Raw genomic sequence first — 23,162 nt, 5'->3', positions numbered from 1 at the left:
GGGACCAAGTTTAAAAAAAAAAATCCCTCTTGTTACAATTCTTCGATCTATTGATGTTGAGGTTTAAGTTTTAAATTGAGAAGAGGCAAAACATGCATGATGATAATTGACCAGTTAAAAGACAACAATTCCCTTTGAATCAAAAGCACTCTGCAGAACTTAATGACATTATTTAAGTGTGTCACTGTGTTCGAATTAAATGTCAGATCTTGATCTGCATCTGCCACGAGAAACTCACCTGTCTACAGATTAAAAGGCGACAATTTGTTTTTGTTATACACACAGCAAAACCTAATTGTGTACTTTAAAAGTTTAACTGACTTTCAATTGAAATGTGTCGCTTCAGTGAAACCTTAAAGGAAAATTATTCGGAACCACTGTATTCGTCCCATTCCAACATTACAGGCTATCTTAAAGATGCTTCGTGGATTCCTTTGACAGATGCTGTTTTTCAAAGCTTGCTATATACTCCAGTTTAGTGAAATGGAAGTTAGATTTGACATTGCTAACCATAATAAATATTTCTAGAAGATTATACAATTATGTTTTCATTTATTGTTCTAACAACATAATCTTCTAAGAACAGTGATTCTGGTAAGTAAGTAAAGCAAGTGATAGTTATAATCGACTGTGTACAGCAGATTCATTTTAGAAGTCTGACTTTACTCATTCCAGCGCTGTAATAGATGTAGGGTACAAGTCCTAATTTTTAGTAGGGCTTGCATGTTTTGGTTTTAACGATAATAATAACGTATAAAACCGCCCAGATTACATGTTTTGAAAATCTTTTATTTTAAATTTTTGTAGTGACAAAAAATTATAATCAAATTACAAAAAAATAAAATATAATAATAACAACAAAACAACAACAATAATAATAATAATAATAATAATAATAATAATAATAATAATAATAATAATAATAATAATAATAATAATAATAATAATTTAAGACACCAAAGACATTTTTCAAAAAAACATTTTTTGCATCATTTGAAAATCTAAATGTGTATTTTGGGAAGTTACAATGTGTGGTAAAGCAAGATCAATTAGTCAGTTTGTAAAGGAAAATGGGATCTGTTTACAGTATTTCAGATTGTGATGGGACGTGGGTTTTTTTTTTACCTCGTGGTAAGTTAACCTTTTTAAAATTATAATTATGTATGATAGATGTATGTAACAATGAGTATTAGTAACCGAACTTTTGTGTATTTGAGTAGTGTTTATTTTTTTATCGCTGAAAGTAACCAAATGTGATAAATAATAAAAACAGCAAAAATAAACCCAGACCAAATAAAAAAAAAAAAAAAAACAACTGTAAGCCCTATTTAGAAACTCTCAGTTCACATCCCCGGTCTGCTGATGAGGTTTATTTCCTGTATTTTGTCCCCAGTTGGAAATGAATGAATCTGAATGTCCCCTCAGCACCTGACCAATAGAGGTCGCTGTGGTGCAATGAGGTAGTCAACTTTAGCCTGCCGGAGCTCACAGGCCAATGCAGTGATCAAACTTGGTGCAACTTGAATTTGAACCAGCAAGCTCACAATGACACGACTCATTCCATGCAGTGACTATGGTTGTCATTTTGACGGGTTGCTGCTGAAACTTCGCACTGATCAAGGGGGGTGGGTATCAGGTCAGTATAAACAACAGAGCAGAGCGTAGGATAGGGAGAGCTGGATGTGGGCTGCAGAGAATAGCAGCACGGTAGTAATTCTGCCTGCACAAGCAGCCTGCAGTGAATGACTCTCACCACTGACAAAGTGGAATACTATGCTGCTGTTTTTCCTTTTTTTTCTTTTGCTTTGTGTGTAGTAAATTATTACTCTAGTGTTTCAAAGTTTTTCTTACATACAAAAGAAGATTACCTTAACCATGTACGGTAATGCATTTGAACCCAACCACCCCACTATTTCTTAGCAGTGATGGAGCCCCACAGCAGGACTGAGTTAATGTGAGATTGACTTTGGCAAGGAGCTGAAAGTAAATGATTTACCAGCTCATTTAGTCTCCTCCCCTTCTCCCCCCATTGTAAGTGAGCTGGTCACTCTAGCATTCATTGTACAAGTGCATGCCACCTCTGGGGTGGGGTGGGTGTAACTTTGGTTGCAGGAGGAGGTAGTTGTTAAGGTTTTGTTAAGGCCACATACTGGTAACAGAAATATTACACAAAGACTGTGCCTCAGCTCATAGCAGCCAGCCAGCAGAGAACTTTCTTCAAAAACCCTGCCAAAATCTTTAGAAAAGTGTCTTCCCTGTAATATAGAATGAAGACTAGTGGGATTTGTATGACTCTGTCCTTCTTATGCTACTATTTATGTGAATCTCTTCCTCAATATAATATCCAGCATCTTAAAGAGGTAAGTGATAAATCATTCATGTATTTTATTAATTTTCTTCAGAAATAACCATGTTTGCTTTGGTGATTGCAGACTGTAACACCAGTTGTTAGATACAGTAATTAAGTTATGGTAAATTAGGTAAAACATTTTTTTTTTTTTTTTTTAAGTTGACAATATTGCTAATGCTTTCTTCTGGTGATAAGGAAGGCATTTAAAGCTGAAACATTTGTCTACTACACTTATCATAGTCTGACCTCTGAATTTGTTAATTGAGTTTGATAATGATAAAATGATTATATGCAATTGAAAAATTACTTACACCATGAGAAAATGGGGGTACGTGAGTCGGGTTTATTCAGAATTAAGGTATATCTGCAAGGTTTAATGGATGGAAATTGTATTTACCATGCAGTAGAAAAAAAAAAAAAGATTATATTACACTGTGGTGTAAATGGTGTTTTATTTGATGACAGGTACAGTGGCTTGAACGTGCTGTTTGTGAGCAAATGTCTATTGTATTATGAATATTGTAAGCACTAAAATCTAAAACAATGCTCTGCAAAGTTAAAGGACCACCTAGCAACACAGTTACATTGTTACATTTTAGGCTTTCAAATACTGATTTAAATAATCAGTATGACACCTGAATAACTAAAATTGTATCTTAATTAAATTCAGATCTTGTAGTCAGTTTTATAGCTTGACATTTTAACATACTGTACTGGTGTTTTTGTGAGGATAAAAAAGTTTAAGAATTTGAAAAATACTTGTATTGAACTTTTTACACAGTTGTTTCTTCCATATCCTGAAGGACTGTTCTACAGCAGCCTCTAGATAAAAGTGTGAATACATGCACAGCATTTTCATATATAGATAACTGTATTTTTAACAAACATAAAATCTTTTTTTTTATACTTTGGCTCTGGGCCTGTCTTCCCGGTATGTAATAGCAGATCAGTTTCATGAATACAAAACATTATTTATTCAAACAGACTTTATAGTATGAGTTCTGAAGTAGACCAGGAAGGAGAAAATAAAAGACCTGGACAAATGCTGGACAAAAAACAAAAAAAAAAAACAGAAATCCCTGCAGTATGTAGCACACACTTTTGTGTAAATGGGGTGTCGTTTTCATGTATGATTTATCAGTTCCAAATCCCTTTATAGTGATTTCAGTATCTAAGACATTTCACAAGGGATGATCCTACAGGTGATGACTCTGAGCTATTTTTGGTGGTTGGTAGGGATGGGGTTAATTCCTATCCCTGCCAAATACATGTGATAATGTGGCTGTTCCCAAATTAGATAATTAGTGCTAAATGGGAACATTTAAAATGGGATCTTGAAGCTCCATTAGCCAGAGATTACCAGTTTAGGTAAAACAAGTGTTTAATCTAGGTCTCCACATAGAGATATGCTTATTTATGACCATTTTTGTGTTAACTGTGGTTCCCTTTCAATTCGAAGATGGCCACCAGACATTGTTATGGGATACACTCCTGCCTATTGGTAGGTGTCACTGAGCTCCTATATCAAAGCTGCCGATAGGCCCCCTCCCCCCAATGACCTCCTTGGTCCCGCCTCTGGAGGGTAGTTAACCGTCACGCAGGGGGAGGAACATCCTCTTTCGCGTCTCACATTGGTAAGACCTCCGTGTTGCATTGAGCCCTCTTCTTTTTCTAAAAAGTGCTACGTAAGCTACTGCTAGTTCCCCTGCACTTTGTACTGAAAGCTGGCATCGCTGCTTTCCCGGAATCAGTAGTTTAAAAATTCATAGCCTTTTTATTCTATTTCTGACTATCAGCACTTGCGCGTTCCGTGTGTCAGACTGCTTCTTTCTGTCTGTCCGTCTTAGTACGGTAAGTATTATTGTTAAGAATTGTGTGTGTTTTTCAACCGTTCTTATTTCGGAGAGCACTGTTACTCCACAGGGCCGGGCTTGCCTTGTCCCCGTTGTCGAGTTCGCCGACCAGCTGCCTGCGGGCACTGCTCCACGGCTGCTTTCGCCAGGCCGACCATATTCTCCTCACCGAGGCTTCCCTAGTTGTCGGGTTGAGACATAAACGGGCTGAGCGGTGTTTCGCTTTTGGTGTAGGTCGCTCAATCTATAGATAGAGTGCTCTCCCCCATCTGTCCTGTAATATTTAACTGTTTATGGTATTTAAAAACTGTTTTTATTACTGTGTGTGTAAGTCAATGGCCCGCTGCGGCTCAGGCCCTGTCCCCCTGTCCCCCACGCAGTGTTTATTATTGCCTGGTACTCGGTGCACGCGTTGCACGTAGTACTATGTGCTCTTTAAACCGGTGCCACACTACTCTCGGTGCCCACGGTGTTCGGTGCACGCGGCAGACACAGTGTTTACCGCATCCAGAGGTTTCTAACCCAGCGTTATGACTGGTAGGGCTAGCTTCTATGTCTGTGCGACCTGTGGGAAGCTAGCCCTACCAGTCATAGCGCCGGGTTAGAAACCACTGGAGGACAGGCACAGCATGTGTGCACGGTGCCTAGGCCCCAATCATGCCGCCTCAGCCCTAAAAGGCGCCTGCTACATCTGCGTGGCTTTTCAGCCTCGCGAGCCACCTGGAAAGAGTTGTGTAGGGGCGTTCTTCACTGCCCCCCCAGTGGGCCCCTCCCACTCATGCCTCCTGACGCCATCACAGAGCCCCTCTGGGGAGATCCCCTCTGCTCAGGCATCCTTTTAGACCCGTAGCCGGTCCCCGTCACTGCTGGCTAGATGGGTGAAAAAGTCCTGGCAGGCGCGGGATATTGTGGACATGAAAGCTCAAATCGGTTGCATCATGGATCTTGTGGAGAGGCAGGTCCTACCGGCTTTGGCCGTGGACCCCTGTGTGGCATCCCCCCCACCCCCTGAGCCGGTCACAATCTCTGTGCCACCCCCTGACCCCTCCGGGGGAGTACAGGGCGAGCGGATCGACCGGGCTCTCTGCTCAGACGAGGACGCGCTTTCCATCGCCACCTTGTTGGGGGAGTCCAAGTTTCCTCCGTTTATGGAGGTTGAGGCGGAGCCTGAATTCTAGGCTGATACGGCCCCTAGTTCTGAGGCTGCCTCAGTTACTAACGCGCCTCCACTGCCAGGGTCCGTGCCTGCACTTATGGGGCACGCGGCAGCATACCTGCAGGTCCCCTGGACAGCATAAACAGAGTCACGCCGTTCCGTCTTCCGGCTGCATGGCGTGGCTCCCTGAGCTCAACCCTTCCCGGTGTTACTTGATTTCATGGAGGAGGTGCGTTCCGGCACAATTGAGACATGATTCTCCTCTGGCCTTGCTGGAAGGGGTGGAGAAGGTGGGCCTGTCTGGGTTTCCCCCTGTGGACTCCACCATTGCAGCCTTGGTTGACCTAGTGGAATGCGGGCATTGAGATGTTATGTGGATAGGACAAGAGCACTGCGTCAGTCTGACCAGCTCTTCGTCTGCCATGGAACATGGACCTTGGGACAGCCCCGTCCAAGCAGCGGCTGTCGCATTGGATTGCAGACACAGTCTCCTATGATGATAGTGACATAGTGACTGACTGCGTATGATGGTGCTGGCTAACCCCCACCTGGGCGGATAGCCGCACATTCCACGAGAGGTGTGGCTACATCATGGGACCCTCTTACAAGGTGCCTCCATGGCTGAAATTTGTGATGTGGCTAGCTGGGCTACCCCGCATACCTTTGCCAGGTTCTACCGCCTGAATGTGGTAGATCCCTCATTGCTCTCTGTGGGGACTAGGGTCCTCGAGGTTGCACACTCACGCCACTGACCTTGGTCAGGCAGGACTTATCGTCCCTCATCTGCTGTCGTTTTTCTTCCCTCGCGACGGCTCTGGTACACATTTCCCATAACGATGTTTGGTGGCAATCTTCGAATTGAAAGGGAACGTTAGTTTACCTACTGTAAACCTGGTTCCCTGAAAGAGAAGATGGCCACTGTTCCTAAACGTTTTTGTAGTGCTGGCACCTGCATTTTCTACAGGTTTATATATATATATATATAAAAATACCCAGGTACCCAGATCTTTTTCGGGTAATTTAAAAAAAAAAAAAATCACATGTCAATGTTTTAAGTACATGATACATATTTACATACTATATAATACACATACATTTAGTCCCTTCAGATCTGTTGACTTATGTATTCTTTTTCAGTACTAGAAACATTGAAATAATAATAAACAACATCTCTGTTTAAATACAGTTATTAATGTTAATTGTGCAACATGCTGCGGGATTCTTTGCGACACATATTTGCCATATTCCGCTGTTGTTTTTGTTAACACGGCTGTTTTGTTCAGTTTTAAAACTAATGCACCGCTATTACGTTATGGTCTGTCACTATGGCTACCGGAAATTGAGCCAGCTGGGTTTTGACAGTAGTCTCAAAAGAGACATGTGTGTCTGTTTGGATGTAACAATAAAAAGGGAGGAAACCAAGGATACTTTTCATTCAAAAGGAGGAAGCACACTTACTTAATGTGCTCCACATTATTTTATTTTCATTTTATTTATGTTTAAATAAAGGCTGCTTATTTTATCTTTTTGGTAAGAAACTATATCTGTGTAGCAACTGTAGATAAAGCATTCTGTATTGGAATCCACCTGGTTATTACTTATGGATCACAGAGTTATCACTGACATAACTGTAGTTTTCTTTCCAATTTAGTTCCTGGGAAGAGCAGTCACTGCAGTTATATTATTATTATTATTATTATTATTATTATTATTATTATTATTATTATTATTAAGGTATACTTGCCGCTTGCTGTGTGTTATTGTTTTCTGACAAATCCTTTAGGAAGTATACTACTTAAACAGGATGTTCTGTTGCATATTTTTATATCCAAGCTGATTGTAAAGTCCACGTGAAATCGTGGTGTAGCTTGTGTTAAAATTGAAGCATAAGTCAAGTATTCAAGTTCTGAAATAGAGTTCTCATTCAGTCGTGTATAGTACATCCTGGATAAAGTTTTGAAAAATGCTAAATAGCAGCCCTCCCTAGTTAACTGTTAAATTACTAATGCTACTAATACCATTAAAACTGTGTACTGTGGTGTATCATGAATAAAGCATAATGCAATAAAGCACAGATTTAAAAAAAAAAACTAAAAAAACAACTGCAACATGGTTTTATGAAGTCATTTTTAGAACAGTGTGCTGCATAAGTCATTAGTAACGGTCAAAAGTAATGGTAGTTAAATACCAGCATTGAAATCTGCGTTTTAGACACTGCACTGTAAGAGCCGGGTTGCCCAGCACCTGGGGTCCAAGCCCACCCCCTACTTAAGGATCATATCAGTGAAAAGAGGCAAAACAGGAACAGACACTCTAATCTTTAGGTTAAGAAAATGTAAAGCTGGGTTTTACTATGCATGTGACTAATAATAATAATAATAATAATAATAATAATAATAATAATATGACTTTTTGTTGAATCTCTGGAGCACCCTTATGCAAAAGGACTAACCATTTGGGTCCCTGGACAGAGGTTGTTTTGGTACCTGAAGTTGTCCCCTCTAGACAGCATGTTTTGGAGTGCTTATTTTCAATGCATTGTCACCCATATGGGTTCAACCATGTTGTTCCAATTTGCTCACATACTGCAGGATGTATACACATGGAGCATTCCGAATCCACCTCTATAGAAGATTACCGTGGTCCTGTAATGGTACTTATGAAAGGCAGTAGTACTTGGGTACTACAGATACTGTAACTTGCTCTGTACTGTGGCAAAGATATTTAATACACCCTTTTAAAATGTCACTGAGAAAGGCCAAATGTCTTTTACAAAATTTGTGAAGCTTATAATATTTGATCTTGGTAATTTTAGAACTCGCTTTGATTGTATTCCCCTTTGCACATTGGCTGGGAGGGTGGGGGGTTGACAACTGTTTATGCAATTTGCTTCTCAATCACCCTAAAATGGAAACAGCTTGTAAAATCTACCATATTAATGTGGGTCTGATACATTGGACAGTTTCAGTTTCATCTTTCACTCTTGGCATCTGTTATTTAAATATCTCATTGGGTAAAATGTAGTCAGCACACAGATGACTGACTTCCAATATCATGAAAAAAAGGGAGTGCAGTACTGATGTAAAGATAACTGTAAATGGCTCTTTGCCTGCTGAATTCCTGTGGTTTTGCCATGTTAGATGTGGATGTTAATAGATTGCTTCTGTTACTTTCTTTAAAATGCTAACATACATTCAAGACTCACTTAATACATAATACATTCTGTGTGCTTTTTGAATAGGATAGCAAAGGCCATTCGCAAAAAATCCAAATATGAACTCAGATGGGGGCTTAGCTCTAATAAATATAACTGAAGTGAATATTTATATATATATATATATATATATATATATATATATATATATATATATATATATATATATATATATATATATATATATATATATATATGTGCAAGGTTTAACAAAACCGATGTAACCCCGGTTCACTGAAGGAGAAGATGACCACCAACCAAATCTGCCTGCCACAGGTCAGGTATTCACTGAGCATTTTATATCAAAGGCCCCTCCGTGGAGTGATGTCCTCGGTCCTGCCTCACAGAGGTAATAAATAGTCACTTGTGGCAATTTGGCCGGTGATTGTGAACAGGTGTAGAGGTGATGCAGTGCAGAAGAAATCACAAACAATCGCAATCCAGTAGGAAACGGGGGTTTTAATTATAATCCAGGTCTGGCGACCAAAAAGAAAAATGCTCCGGCAATACACAACAATGTGTAATGCGCGGAGCCAAACAAATGGGTTTACAGTCCCAAACAATAAACGTTATCCGCCCCACAATACTAAAACACGGTCACCAGTCCCAGGTGCGTGTAGTAGTGCTCGTGGTGGGTGACAACAGATTATTTGGTGACAGCTCGTGCAGTGCAGTTCCGGCTTGTGCTGGTAAAAGCAACAGCTCCGGAACTTGTTTATCCGTCTGGTGATACAATAAACAAGACAATTACTAACACTCAAAACAAACAAACACTCACGAATATTCTTCGGCAGTTCCTACTGCAGCTCCCAGTCCTTCCAGGTTTATGTATACAACCCAAGCGAAGGAAAAGATTAGAGTTTCTCTGGCCCCTTTTATGCTACCCTGCATGATCGCTTTGGTAAATTATTCCAGTTGAATCTATAGCTTGCAGCTGCTACCTCGTTTACCTTCCAGGTCATTACGTTCCTGCAACAGAGTCTCGCTTCCATCCAGGCTGACCTACTTCCTGACCTCGGAAACGAACTGTCAGGCCAGCCCGTCCACATACTTTTGCTTTCGCTATTTAGCACCCTCACAGGTCAAGAGGGAGATTTACAACCAGAACTTGTATTTCTGTCACATCACTACACGGAGAACTCATTCTCTTTTGCATCGAACCCGTGAATGCAAGTGATGTGACCTTCAAAGGTTTGTTGGTCGTCTTCTCTTTCAGGGAACCGGGGTTACAACCGTAACCTATTGTTCCCTTTCAATTCGAAGACAACCACCAACCAATACTTTTAGGAAAGTATACCAAATCCGTCGCGGACAGCAAATGAGGGACGTCTCGCTACCGCAAACTAGTGTTGGTGATGTGAGCTTACAACCTCAAGAACCCTTTGCCTAATAAAGGCATAGAGGATCTACCACATTAAGTCGGTAAAACCTGGTGAATGTATGCAGAGTAGCCCAGCTAGCTGCAGTACAAATATCAGTCAATGAGGCACCTCCCATGACGTAGCTAGTTGAATGTGCAACCACTCTCACAGGTGGGTGTAGGCCGGCAGCAGTATACACAGTTGAAACTGTGTCCACAATCCAATGGGACAGCCGCTGTTTTGAGAGGGCTTGACATGGTCCTTCCACCATGACAGACGAAGAGCTGGTCAGACTGACGCAGTGCTCTTGTCTTGTCCACATAGCTTCCCAATGCCCAAACCGGGCAGAGAAAATTCAATCTCTGATCCTCCTCCGAAGCAAAATGAGGGGGATGGAAAACCTCTCATTCCACCAATTGCTTCCTGTGGAAAACCGTAAACACCTTAGGAAAGAAAACGGGTTTTGTACGCAACGATACCCTGTTTCCATCTTCCCAAATACACATACAGGAACTGTGCACTAACAGAGCCTGTATCTCACGAACCCGCTTAACAGAGTAATGGCTAACAAAAAGGCTGTCTTCATAGAGAGATATTTCAGCTCTATGGAATGTATAGGCTGAAACGGTGCCTTAGTGAGAGCCTCCAATATCACATCCAGACTCCACTCGGGGAGAGTTCCCTCTCTAGGCGGGCATAGCCACCGAACACCCTTTAGAATATCAGTCGTCCAGGTAATTCAAAACCCTAAGCCCTTGCAGCCACAAGGGAGCTAAGATGGCATCCAAGCACTTTGAAAACGTGTGGGGGTTGAATAGCAGCAAGGAAAACTAAAAAATGCTTCCCTCTAAAGCAAAGCAAAGGTATTTTCTTTGCACAGGACGGATAGGGATGTGAAAGTATACGTCCACAGTGGTGAACCAGTCGCCAGGCCAGATTGCTGTGCCTGGTTTGCCTACTGCTCCTCGAGGTAGACTGAGCAGCTATGGGCTCAGTGGGCAGGAGCCTGTGTGCAGGGAATACCCTGCGTCAGGCTGGAAGGCAGGTGAAGAAAGGGGAGGGTTGGGCTCCAAATGCTGCAGAGGGCACAGCTGAGCTGGCTGATGAAGCTGCCCCTGTGAACTCTGCCAGTCTTCTGCGCAGGGTCTGAGGCTGGGACATTGCACAAATTGAGCAGAACAGAGGAGGTATGCTGCATCCCCAAGCACTTAACACACAAGGGATGCTTGTCCTGTGGGGAAGTATCCTTGCACAGGGCGTGCAAGGTTGGAACTTAGACATGGTGCTGCTCGGAGCGTCTGCAGTAGGGTTGTCAGTTGCATTTTTTGCAGTACAGACTGCAATGACGGAGTGGCTGTCTCGTGACACACTATCCTGGCAGTGACAGATGTGTTTTAGGGAGGCAGGCTGTAGCGTAAAAATAAATAAATAAAAAGGATCGTTCAATTTAAAATTAATCTAGCTCGGAGTGAATTTTAAAAGTTGCAATATTTTAATTACAAAGCTTTTATTTTTTTTTTTATATTCTGAAAACTAAAGTCAGTAGAGTGCAAAACTTAAATCTAAGATGGCCACCAGACACGAAATGTAGTCGAATTTGGTGCGTACCACTTTTACACATTTAAAACATTTTTTAAAAACATTTTTTTTATATAAGTAACAACTATTGATAACAACCTATTTTTGAGTGTGTTTGTTGAAATCTAAAAATACATTTGACCAACCTAATAGAAGGCACTGGATCGTCAGCAAGCTCTAATATGTTTAAAACTTTTGTTTGAATTACAAATGGCACAGAAAAACAGCACCGCACAGTTACACTAAAATACATTTCACAGTTAAATGGCAGTAAAATAGCCTATACTTTTTTGTTTCCGTTTGCAAATTTCTGCACATTCTATTCAAATATATATGTATATATAATAATAATACATCTAAAATCTGTTCCTAATACAGTACACATACTCATACAAAAAGCTTATTTTAAACTAAAACAAATAAATACAGCTAGATTAAAATATCCTGCCTATCACACAATGCTACTTGGTTTCATAGGAAAATTGGCTTAGAAAACACTACATATTTCTTTCAATGTGTAGTTACTAAAATACAACTTCTTGAACTAACTAACAATCCCTCTTGATACGTGTTTTTCAATATACAGTTATGTATGCAAAAGTTTTGCATCACGTAGAAATTTGGGATTGAGACATAACAAAACAAAATACATGAACATAATTTAGATCTTTTATTTAACATCATTTAATCAAATAAATTAAAAAATGATATCACAAAAGTCTACTGGAAGCCATAATATTAGTAGAATATTTCATGTTAAATTAAAAAATTCCACATTTTTCAATTTGTCGGTTTTTTCATTAAGTATATGGGAAAACTGCAAAGTGGTATGTAATTCAGAATATTAATGTAACATTATTCAGCAGGTTTCATTTGACTTTATGAAGCAAAATGACTTAATTCTTTAATTTTGAAAAACTTTTGTCCAAAGCTATAAATAGTAAAGACACATACGTGTTGGGGGGCTGGTTATAAAATAAGCTGCTTCTGGTAGATGGAATGCTCTGAAAAATGTGTAAAGCTAAATACTAGCTTTCTGCACACAGACAGTGATCAATATAAGAACGACAAAGTGTATTTTTCTGTTTTGTTTTTAGTTTACCTGCAAAACTCATTAACCTCAGAATTCAGATAATGCATTGTCTGTAATTTTCATTAATAGAGGCAGTTCAACTCTCTAGTTCTAGTTCACAGGCAATCGTTCAATGTTACAGTGGTTAAATGGATGTAAGCCAGTTGAGTTAAAAAGTAAACCTGATACAGTTTATTAGGAATGGACCCAACACAATGGATATGTATATAACCATGTCTGCAACAATGAAGTTTGTCATTTTAAATTTGTTTCAATGCTTCAGCTTGAGGCACACAGAAATTCAATGCAAAGTTAAATTGACTACGTACTCACCTACTGTAAAAATGATCATTAAACTGTTTTTGACCACCCACTTTTACAGTAGAAAATCAAACATCTGTCTGTCTGTCTGTCTGTCACAGTACATGGTGACCACTGTGACCACCATACTTTTTGTCTTTAGTGTTCTTTCCTTTGTGCTTATCCTCTCAAACTTTACCTCACTGAACTGTATTAAGAATATTAACAATATTGCACTTGTCATAAATTATAAATTAGAAAACTGTGTAACACTTTACATTTAATGTCTCCAAACTACATGTGTACAGTACTTACACAAAATTCCAATGTTATTGTGCTTGTACTTATTCTGTAATTTGTCTTAACATGATATAACCCAAATCCGAACCCTATCCCTAACCCTAACGCTAAACCTAATCCCCACTAACCCTTACTCGAAACCTAATCCTTACCCTTTTCTGATACAATTGTGTACCTACTTTTATCATGCAAAAAAGATTGACACATTAAGTAACATGTAACTATGTGTAAGTACAGACACATTTCTTATGTAAAACTGTAGCTGTTATAACCTGTTCCTTTCAGCTACTGTGTAATGACGAGTACCCTCTGAATGTGCACTGGTTTATATGCTTTTGGGAATGTCTTTTGTGTCTTTATTTGTCACTGCATACTGAACAGCTAATGACAATTTCCTAATCAAAACAAATATGGACAAAAAAACACTGCACTTACATAAAATACTGCAGAACTACAAAATCAAACATATTTGTGCTTCTCTGAACATATCTATAACAAAAATAATAACTTTTATCACAGCAAAACATTCAGAAATTATGTAAGGCATAAATAGACTCAAAATAGTTATAATCAGCACAGAAACAGATGTTCTGTGCAAAGCAAAAAACAAACCAACAAAGCAAATCAGAACAGAAAAGCAACACAAGACGTCAGCACATACTTATGTGTTAGAGTATAAGTAGTATACTGAAAATATTGAATGAAAAACTAAATATGGCATTAATCAAATGGAGCTGTTTAAACCAGGAAAGGAAATGTATGTCACTGACATTTTTTTCTTTCCACAATTGTATTATTCAGGATACTTCTATATCATTAGTTATCCATTCAAGACAAAACCACAAGCATCTTAATCAAGTTTTTTTGTTAATAAACTTGTTCTGTGATCCCCTTATGACACTTGGAACAGCCCACATTCCCAGGTTTTTGGTCTTGTTTTCTCGTTCTTTTCACCTTTGAAAACTCTTTACAGCATTGTGTGAATAAACCACTAAGGGGCATCATTCCAATTTCAAGTACCAAGAGGACCAATGCCTAGTTTTTCGAAAAACAACTAAATATGCAAACACACGTCTATAAATATGTTGTTACTGTTTCAGTTTTGGCATACATAACTGTCCAAGAGGTCTTAGTCCAATTGTGTTTTTACTCTTATCGAAAGAAAAAAAATACATACTTTTGTAACTTGGCAACTTTGATTTTCCACTCATATGTAAATACATGACTACAGTTTGTATTTTTTAAATATGGAACTATGTTGGCAGCTGCATTTTGAAGTCAGTTTTTAAATGAGGTGTTTAGGGGGTTAGATGTGTTTACTAGCGAGCAAATTTCCATTAGTTTCTTATTTTCAAAAGTGAACAAGTCCAGTAAGTTGTAATGACAAAGGGTGCAGACACTACTTAAGGATAATTGACTAATATTGTCAGGTTATTTTGTCAAGTACATTTTCCTAAATGCATGGACTTGATCAACCTTGTATATGCCGCCACTGAATTAAAAAAAAAAAAAAAAATTATAGTGCCAGGGAATCCAGCTGGATTGCATCAACCACTTATTTCTAGGGGTAAATCCAGCTATGGCTTATCCTGATGGTTAATACCTAGATTGACTAAATCAACCCCAAATTCAGGTATTTCAAAGTTGTAAAGGTTAATATATTCAAGCTGTGCTTAGAGAAGGCTGAAAGATCAAACCCAGGCTGATTACAGAACAATCTGACTGTCTATACTAACACTCAGATCAATCTATAACCAGTCCAACTCATACTTGCTGGGTAGTAAGTTTTTAGCCTCTGGTGTGCCTGGAAGTCATTTGCTACTTTAATAGAGAGTGTTAAGACTATTTAACCCCATTAAAACCATAAAATTCACCATAGAAGACACATCTCCAAAGTATATCAAGTTACTCTGTGCATTTTATCATGTTCATAAACTTTTTTAATTCTCTAGTAGAATAAGAGGATGCAAACAGGAGGACAACTCAATTGCATAAACCCCTACGGTGCATTGTTTGTGTACTGGCTTCAGATTTTCACATACACAGACATCAGTTAATCAAGGATAATCACACAGACTCAGTTATTTAAAGTTTAATGAATCAGAGTTACATTACAACCAATACATTCAATTCTTCTTACATTGTCTGATTTTAACATTTAAAAGAGAAAATGATAAGCCTTGTGGATCATTACATTCAGACATTATTCTACAATGCTTTACCATATGGGTACAGGCAGGATATGGTTTTAATTCTGCTTGTGTATATAAGGATGTTCCCCTTTTCAGAGAGAGATTCCCAAAGGAAGTAATGGCTCTGGACTGATAACTATTTTGTTCATGCATTTCAATTTGATCAGAAAGGGTTATTTTATTCTGTATCCCTTCCATCCAAAATATCTGAGTAGGCCAGAACTCACTATTTTTCATGTCAAAATGTTTCCCAAGCCTCCATTTCTTCTACTTCATCAGTGGGGGACACCATGAGAAATGAAGTTGGTAATATCGAAGAACCATATACTCTGGCTGCAAAGGGCTTCCACTCAAAAGGAACTACTACCTAATGCAGGAGAGGGGTTTGAGGATCACTTCCGATAATCCCTGCATGCAGGTCTAACAGAACCTTTTTACAGGACCCACATTTTATTAAACTGAAATCATCTGACAGGCAAACATTCAGATTACAAATGAAAGTCCACAAAACAGGGAGTCTGAAAAGGCTCCAGTGAAAGAAGAAGTAATGTGCTTAACAACAAATTGAACATAAATGTGAAACAAAGTTATGTAAAGAGTAGGGTGACAAAACAGAAACCTTTATTACAAATATTTAAATTACTGTTAGACAACTAAATACAAAATAGCAAATTATTTAGTTCAGACTAATGTGGAAAGCAGTTCATTTTAGGTAAAAGAAAGAACTAGTGTTACTGTACATATGCATATTTCACAGTGATAGTCATGCTACAAACCAGTATGATTTCCATTACATGAGAGTAGATGTTGAACTTTATGCTGATTTGAACTCGGCTCTCGCCAAGATAAGCGTCAACTAAGACGTAGCTTTGCAGTAAACTAATGTGATCCATCTGCATCTCCATCCATTTGCGTTGTTTTCTATATAATGATGTAGATATCCTTCCGCCTGGTGTTGATTGCTGAAGTGTAATGCTGGCTCAAAGGATCAGCTCATTTTGCCTCCCAAGCACATCAGCAAACACAACGGCTGCGATGCTGGCTCAGAGGATCAACCCAGTGCGGTCTCCCCAGTGCATCAGCATGACAACCGCCTGGATTGAACTAAGTAGGATACATCTCTGGGGTCTTCAAGCGGGCACATTCCATCCTCTGTGTTTCATTGACTAGCCCACGACACCTCAAGAGGGCTCAACAGTGATTCTGACGTCCCAGCATCACCAACCTCGTTTCTCCACTCAGCTCACCCCAGCTTACTTACCTATATATCAGCGTTGCTTTCTTTCTGTTGTGCTTGAGATCCCCATCCAGAATCTTTTTGTCTCAACCACAGCCAGTTGCTGTTCCTTTCTGCTGCTTCAGATAAGTTCTTCACTGTGCAACACAACTCTTGGCCACTGCTTTTTTCCATTGCTTCCTCAACTGCCTCCTTTCTCTAACTAAGCGTTCAATCTCCTGCTGCCGTCTAGACTTTCCAGGAATAGTTTGTATTTTTTCGTTCCTTTTTTCAATTCCAAACCTCTTGCTTCCATATGCGTAGATGATGCCCCTAAATTTATCCAGCTTCTTTTCAACTGTTCCATTTAACCTTTCCAAAGTAAAACAGAGATCTGTGTTTACTGTGTCCCATGCAGTTTTCTCACAAGCTCTTGGCCATTTAACTCCAAGCTTGTGCCCGTTGAGGTTCTTTTCTCTCTTACGCTGGTTCGTCTGATCGGGTTCGCAAGGATCATTAGGTTCATCACTAGTTGTATCCATGCAAGTCCTCCTCACATCTGTGACAGGGGTGCTGATATCCTGCGAACTGTGGTTTGCTTCCTGTCGCTAGATTTCATTCGACTGACTTGACTGACTTCATAAGAAGTACTGATCAATGCGAGGCCCTTGTCCCTTCTCCCTCAAGCATTTAATTCTCCCTTGATGAATCTTCAAACCCCTGATTGTTGTTGCCTTGCTGCAACAGCAGACACAAACCTGGAGTTCCATGTCTTTGCTATCTGCAGATCTTGAACTTGTCTTTTATGAAGTACTCTTCATTATCATATCTGTTTACTTTCCTAAGTCGTTAACCGTGTTATCCAATGTTGAGTCATCTTCCGCCACCACTCTAGGGGTATTCTCTAGGGGTATTTTTCTCTTTAATTTCTTAGAAGCCTTGGGCTGTGTCTCCAGCATCCTGTTAGTCTGTGTAACAACAGACACTACAATAACCAAACTAGATACTGTACTAATATGAATACGCTTAAACTAGATTGTGGAGGTATTTTGTGAAGTCAAACTCATTCTGTGTTGAGAGAGTCAAAGAAACTGAGGCGTCAAGAAATCCACAATTCCAAAAGACTTGAAAGGGACTAGCAGAAGTACTGGTAGTATTTTGTGGAATAATAATACAAGTTATTAGTGTAAATATAGAGCCATTAGTTAAGTTAAAAATGTTAAATGGCATGTTTTAAAACAAGGTTATTTGAGTCCTTCTAAGCTTACGTTTAAAGGGGGTAATAAAAAATTGTTTACAAGGTGCAATTAAATAATTACCACAGGGTCCAACAGGTTACAGAAGTTACCTAAAATCTGCATTATATTTAATTATTGGACACCAATTGTACCATCAATAATATACTGCAGTCACAAAAGATACAAGATACTAATGTTCTGATGCTGGCATTAGAAGTCAGAACTAAAAAGAAACTAACAGAAATGTTTCCATGATAACCCTTCTGAAAGTTTATCACAGTGTTTATCAATGATTTACTTTATCCACAGTTTCCTACAATTAACATGCTTTCACTGTGCTTTACTATACTGGACCATGGTTAACCATGGTGTACTATAATAAACATTTGTTAGAAACATTTATTATGTTATATCATGGTACTCCCATGGTCCGGTATAGTAAAGAACAGTGAAAGCATGTTAACACAGGTTCAGATTCACCATTGTAAACTTCCATAAAGAGAGTCTTTATCTTTCTAAGTAAAAAATGGATACCCCCATGTCGTAGTTAACCAAGCCTTCATGCCTTAATCATTTGAAAATTCAACATTCATATAATTGTTTTCTCAAAATTATAGTGGGGTTTGTTACTTTAAAACAGGGTGACTTTGCCCAACATGGTGCCCAATCTGTTTACTTGCTGGAGATATGTGGCCCATCATAAAGCTGATGTCATGAATAGGGTTTCTTTGTGATATATCATGGCATAAAGCAGGCAAAAAAGTGAGCTCTGATGACCCTTGTATAGATGTCATCCCGTGCATAGAATATGCATCATTTTTGTGTTTAATCTAAGTTTTTGTGATTTTATAATAAGTTAATAATTCATGGGTATGGTCTCTCCTATTCATATAGTCATTTAACAGTTTAAACTGCAAATAGGAGATACACAACATTTTAACTTGTATTACAAGTCCTTATTATTGCCTTTTAATGGCTTGTTTTATGCTTGTACTCCATAAAAAAAATAATAAAAAAATAAAAACAATTCTGCCAGAATTTTCTGCAACACTATCAGTTACATTTTAAGTAGATGTTATAACGTATTTGTTTTTTGTTTTTTTATCACTGCAGCTTTTAAATTACTTTCCATAAGTTTTTATACTTTTACTTTTTTTTTATATATATATTAAAGAAATAATGTTTTTACCATATCTGTCTTGATGTTATCACTTGGTGGTTAAATAGCGAATGTAACAGCATGCTGAGACAGGGGAAGTCAGTGTCTGCTCATGTTGGTCCAGACTGTTAAATCGAAGTTTATTTGCTTGGTCCCTGAGACCAAATATTATAATGAAATAGTAACTGACATTTCATCACTTCTGACATTTTTGTGATTTGTGCTGCCCCCAGCTGTTTGTGCATCTGTCAGAAAGCTTTAGAACAGAGAAATACGTAATGCCTGGGAGGACACATGCTTCACTTTAATGACCAGGCCTACACTGCTCTGGTATTTTAAGCATCTCAAGCAGACAATTGTAAATGGCTTTTTTCCACATACAGTACATACAGGAGTTGGACAAAATATCTGAAACACCTTTTTTTCATATTTTGAACACACTTTTATGTAAATGGGATGTGGATATAAACTTTGTTTTACCTTAAATTATATAAAAAGTATAGCATATTTAAAAATATCACCCTGTGGCCTCTTTTAAAATGTTACTGCAGTATAACAAAGCTGTCATGGTAAATCTGAGATCAGTTTGGTAGTCTTGTAAAAAAACATGGCCAGCCATGGTGATGGTATATTTTAAACATAGGAAAATGCTAAATTAACAAGTGTTAATAAGGTTTGAAAAATGAAATGCTTAGATTATTTCTGTGTTAATTGATCATCATTAATATGCCCATCATAGATTATTATTATTATTATTATTATTATTATTATTATTATTATTATTATTATTATTATTATTATTATTATTATCTAAATTCCCTTTCTGTAACATTGAACTTGAAAATTGATCAGACAACCTGGTTTTTATGATAAAAAATAAGCTATGATTTAAAGATGCCCTCCATAGGCAGTTTGTCTTTTTTGAACAGATACTTCTAAACACACAAAAGAAAAGAAAAATGTGAAAACAATATGCAGGGCATTTTCAAATCACAGCTCAACGTTCTGCAGTTTTTCTCATAGAAGCAAATGATAAAGCAGGTTGTCTAACCTAGGTTAAAGTACAATGCTTCAAATGAAATGCATGCACATGGATTAGGTAGTGGTTAACATGTAGTAAACAGAAAGTACTGATTAGAGGAGAAACCTCAAAATGGAGTGTGGTAACCAGTGGAGTACCACAGGGATCAGTATTAGGTCTTCTGCTATTCCTAATCTACATTAATGATTTAGATTTTGGTATAGTAAGCAAACTTGTTATAGTTGCAGACAACACAAATATTCAAAATTATTTAGACAGTATTCAGAATACAAATGTGCATTATAAATACCATATGGGAGACACCGAAATTGAAGAAGGAATCTATGAAAAAGATCAAGGAGTTTATGTTGACTCAGAAATGTCTTCATCTAGGCAATGTGGGGAAGCTATAAAAAATGCTTGGAACATAGTGCAAAGTGTTAAATTCAAATCAAGGGAAGTAATGTTAAATCTTTACTATGCATTAGTAAGACCTCACCTAGAATATTGTATTCAAAAAGTAATTTGCTGCTCTAGAAAGAGTGCAAAGAAGAGTGCCCAAAATTATTCTGGGTTTAAAAGGTATGTCATACAGACAGGCTAAAATAAATTAATCTGTTCAGTTTTGAACAAAGAACACCATGCAGCAATCTGATTCAAACTTTCAAAATTCTAAAAGACATCGACAATGTCGACCGAAGGGACTTTTTCGACCTGAAAAAAGAAACAAGGACCAGGGGTCACAAATGGAGATTAGATAAAAGGGTATTCAGAACAGAAAATAGGAGGCACTTTTTTACACAGAGAATTGTGGGAGTCTGGAACTCCCCAGTAATGTTGTTGAAGCTGACACCCTGGGATCCTTCAAGAAGCTATTTGATGAGATTATGGGATCAATAAGCTACTAAAACCAATCGAGCAAGATGGGCTAAATGGCTTCCTCTTGTTTGTAAACTTTCTTATGTTCTTACGCTACACTGAAGCCGATATACTCGGCGCTTATTATCAGCCCGGCTTCATCCACGCTGTCTGGGCACGACACCGATCGGTTCACCTTTAATCGGCACCAGTTAACATCACTTGGCACCAACGCATCACTCTGCACCAATTCGACCTGCGCCCAGATAAATAGATGCCTAAGGCCAGACCACACGGCCAGGGCACTGGCGGGCGAGCTGGACTGCTCTCTGCTGCAAGTTCTCAAGAAGAACTAAGCACAAAGGTCATGAAGAATCCCGCCTGCCATGGTGACCACGGACCTCCCTCACATTCCTGGGTCACCTTCACCCTCTCCGGCACTGGTGCAGAGACGCAGACATCTGTCCGTAGAGGTGAGATGGTCGCCGCCCAGACAACACCGCTCAAGGGGATGTTCCCCAGGAGGCATGCGGTCACCCAGGAGGTCCCGCTCCCCTTCCCCACAGAGGAGTAGACTGCCCCTACCATCGGGCAGCCCCAGCTTCCCCTCTCCCTCTCCCCATCCCCGGCCCCACAGAGGCGCCCAAGCCTTGGCGAGTTGTCCTTCACAGCATCCAGATCGAATGTTTCTGACCCTGACACATCAGTCCAGCAAGCCACAGGGGGGAGAGGGGCTCCATACTGCCGCTGCCGAATGTGTCTCAGACGGAGGAGTGCCGGGCCTTGATGCAGCACGCAGCTGCTGCCACAGACGTTCCCTAGCCACTTCTTGGGGCAACCGGGCATCAACTCTCAAGCTCCAGAATGGCAGAATCCCTGCTACACACCGCAGGAGCCCAAGAAGATTCCCCACAATCAGGGACACGGTCAAAAATTTGATGCAAAGATCCACCTTCACCAGAGGTGACAAAGACCCGACCTGCCCGCCCAAGACAGGCAGAAATACTGACGCCATGCTGAAAAAGGCATATGTGTCACTGGCACTATCAGTCAGGGTGGCCAATGCAATGGCTATACTGGTCCTGGACCAGATGCAGCTGGCTGAGAGGCTACAGGAGAAGACAACGGAGGCGGACACAGGGGAGCTACTGGCGATAACAAGGGCGATGACCAACCTAATGGGGGAGTTAGGTCTGCCAGGTTTCTAGCGGCACTGGTAGCCGCTCGCACACACCTCTGGCTAACCCAGGGGCAACTGGGCCTGAACGCTGCCCTCCACCCCAGACCAAGCAAGCAGGCAGAGAAAGAGCCGACAGTAAGGGACCACCACCGGCCTGGGGTAACCAGTTCTCCGGCTGGAGGCCAAGGCCGGGGCCAAAGAAAGACATGCTCCCTCCCAAGCACAAGGGCTACCACCAAACCCCCCCCCCCCCCACCCACCCTTCAAGGTTATGCTCCTTACCACCGTTGAACCAGCGAGCGCGATACTCCTTCAACAGGTTAACCCAAGCGATGCCCTCAGCAGCTTCTATTCCAGGCACTTCCTGGTGCCCAAGAGGGACGGCGGTTTCAGACCTATTCTGGACCTCAGAGTCCTCAACATGTTCCTCAAACAAAGGTAGTTCAACATATTGACAGCACAGTGTATCCTCCAGTCCATCCAGCCAGGAGACTGGTTCACATCGATCGACTTGCAAGACACCTAATTCCATGTCCCGATCTGTCCCTCGCACAGAAAGTATCTGCGCTTCGCCTTTCAGGGCAACACGTCCGAATTCTGTGTGCTGCCGTTTGGCCTTTTGCTGGCGCGCCGCACATTTTCAAAGTGCATGGATGCAGCAGTGGCTCACGGTTGACCCAAAATGGCAATATGCTACTGTGAGGACTACCCTCTTCAGCAGGAGCTGGGAGGGTCTTCCTCCTCACAGCAGGGCACTGATAGGGTAGCTTTTTTATATATGCTCAGTGATTGATGGTCAGAGAGGGCTTTTCCCATTTGGTAATGGTTGTCATTCTTTTTCAGAGAACCAGGATTACGGTAATAACCTAACGTTGTGTGCAGAAGGATGATTCATTGTGGAAAGTATAGTCCTCAGCTCTGAATCTCAAAGAGTGACAGGGAGGTCTTCACTCACAGCCTCAGGCCACAGGATTGTAAGTCTGAGGAAATAAGGCGTTAGGCATGGTAACGGTAGAGAGCTTGAAAACAATGACAGTTTGCAGGTAGAAAAGAGCAGGATATATACTAAATAGGGGAAGAGTGGGAATTGGGATGATGTGTATGTTGTCTTGGT

At 39.9% G+C, this 23,162-nt stretch overlaps 1 protein-coding gene across 2 annotated transcripts in view; it reads left to right on the top strand.

Annotated features, from left to right (window-relative positions):
* The first annotated feature begins 2,079 nt into the window (after window positions 1–2,079).
* The window catches only part of LOC121323357 (thrombospondin type-1 domain-containing protein 4-like), a 71,766-nt gene continuing 50,683 nt past the window's right edge, over window positions 2,080–23,162 (top strand). For both annotated transcript variants that reach the window (XM_041264387.1, XM_041264378.1), the window contains exon 1: window positions 2,080–2,360. In XM_041264387.1, coding sequence (XP_041120321.1) covers window positions 2,268–2,360 — 93 coding nt within the window. In that variant the 5' untranslated portion in view covers window positions 2,080–2,267. The remainder of the gene's footprint in view (window positions 2,361–23,162) is intronic.

This window comes from Polyodon spathula, chromosome 1 (assembly GCF_017654505.1).
Source record: "Polyodon spathula isolate WHYD16114869_AA chromosome 1, ASM1765450v1, whole genome shotgun sequence".
In the NCBI taxonomy this organism is placed as follows: domain Eukaryota; kingdom Metazoa; phylum Chordata; class Actinopteri; order Acipenseriformes; family Polyodontidae; genus Polyodon; species Polyodon spathula.
Note: the sequence above shows the minus strand (reverse complement) of the source record. Positions and strands in the feature narration are given on the sequence as shown.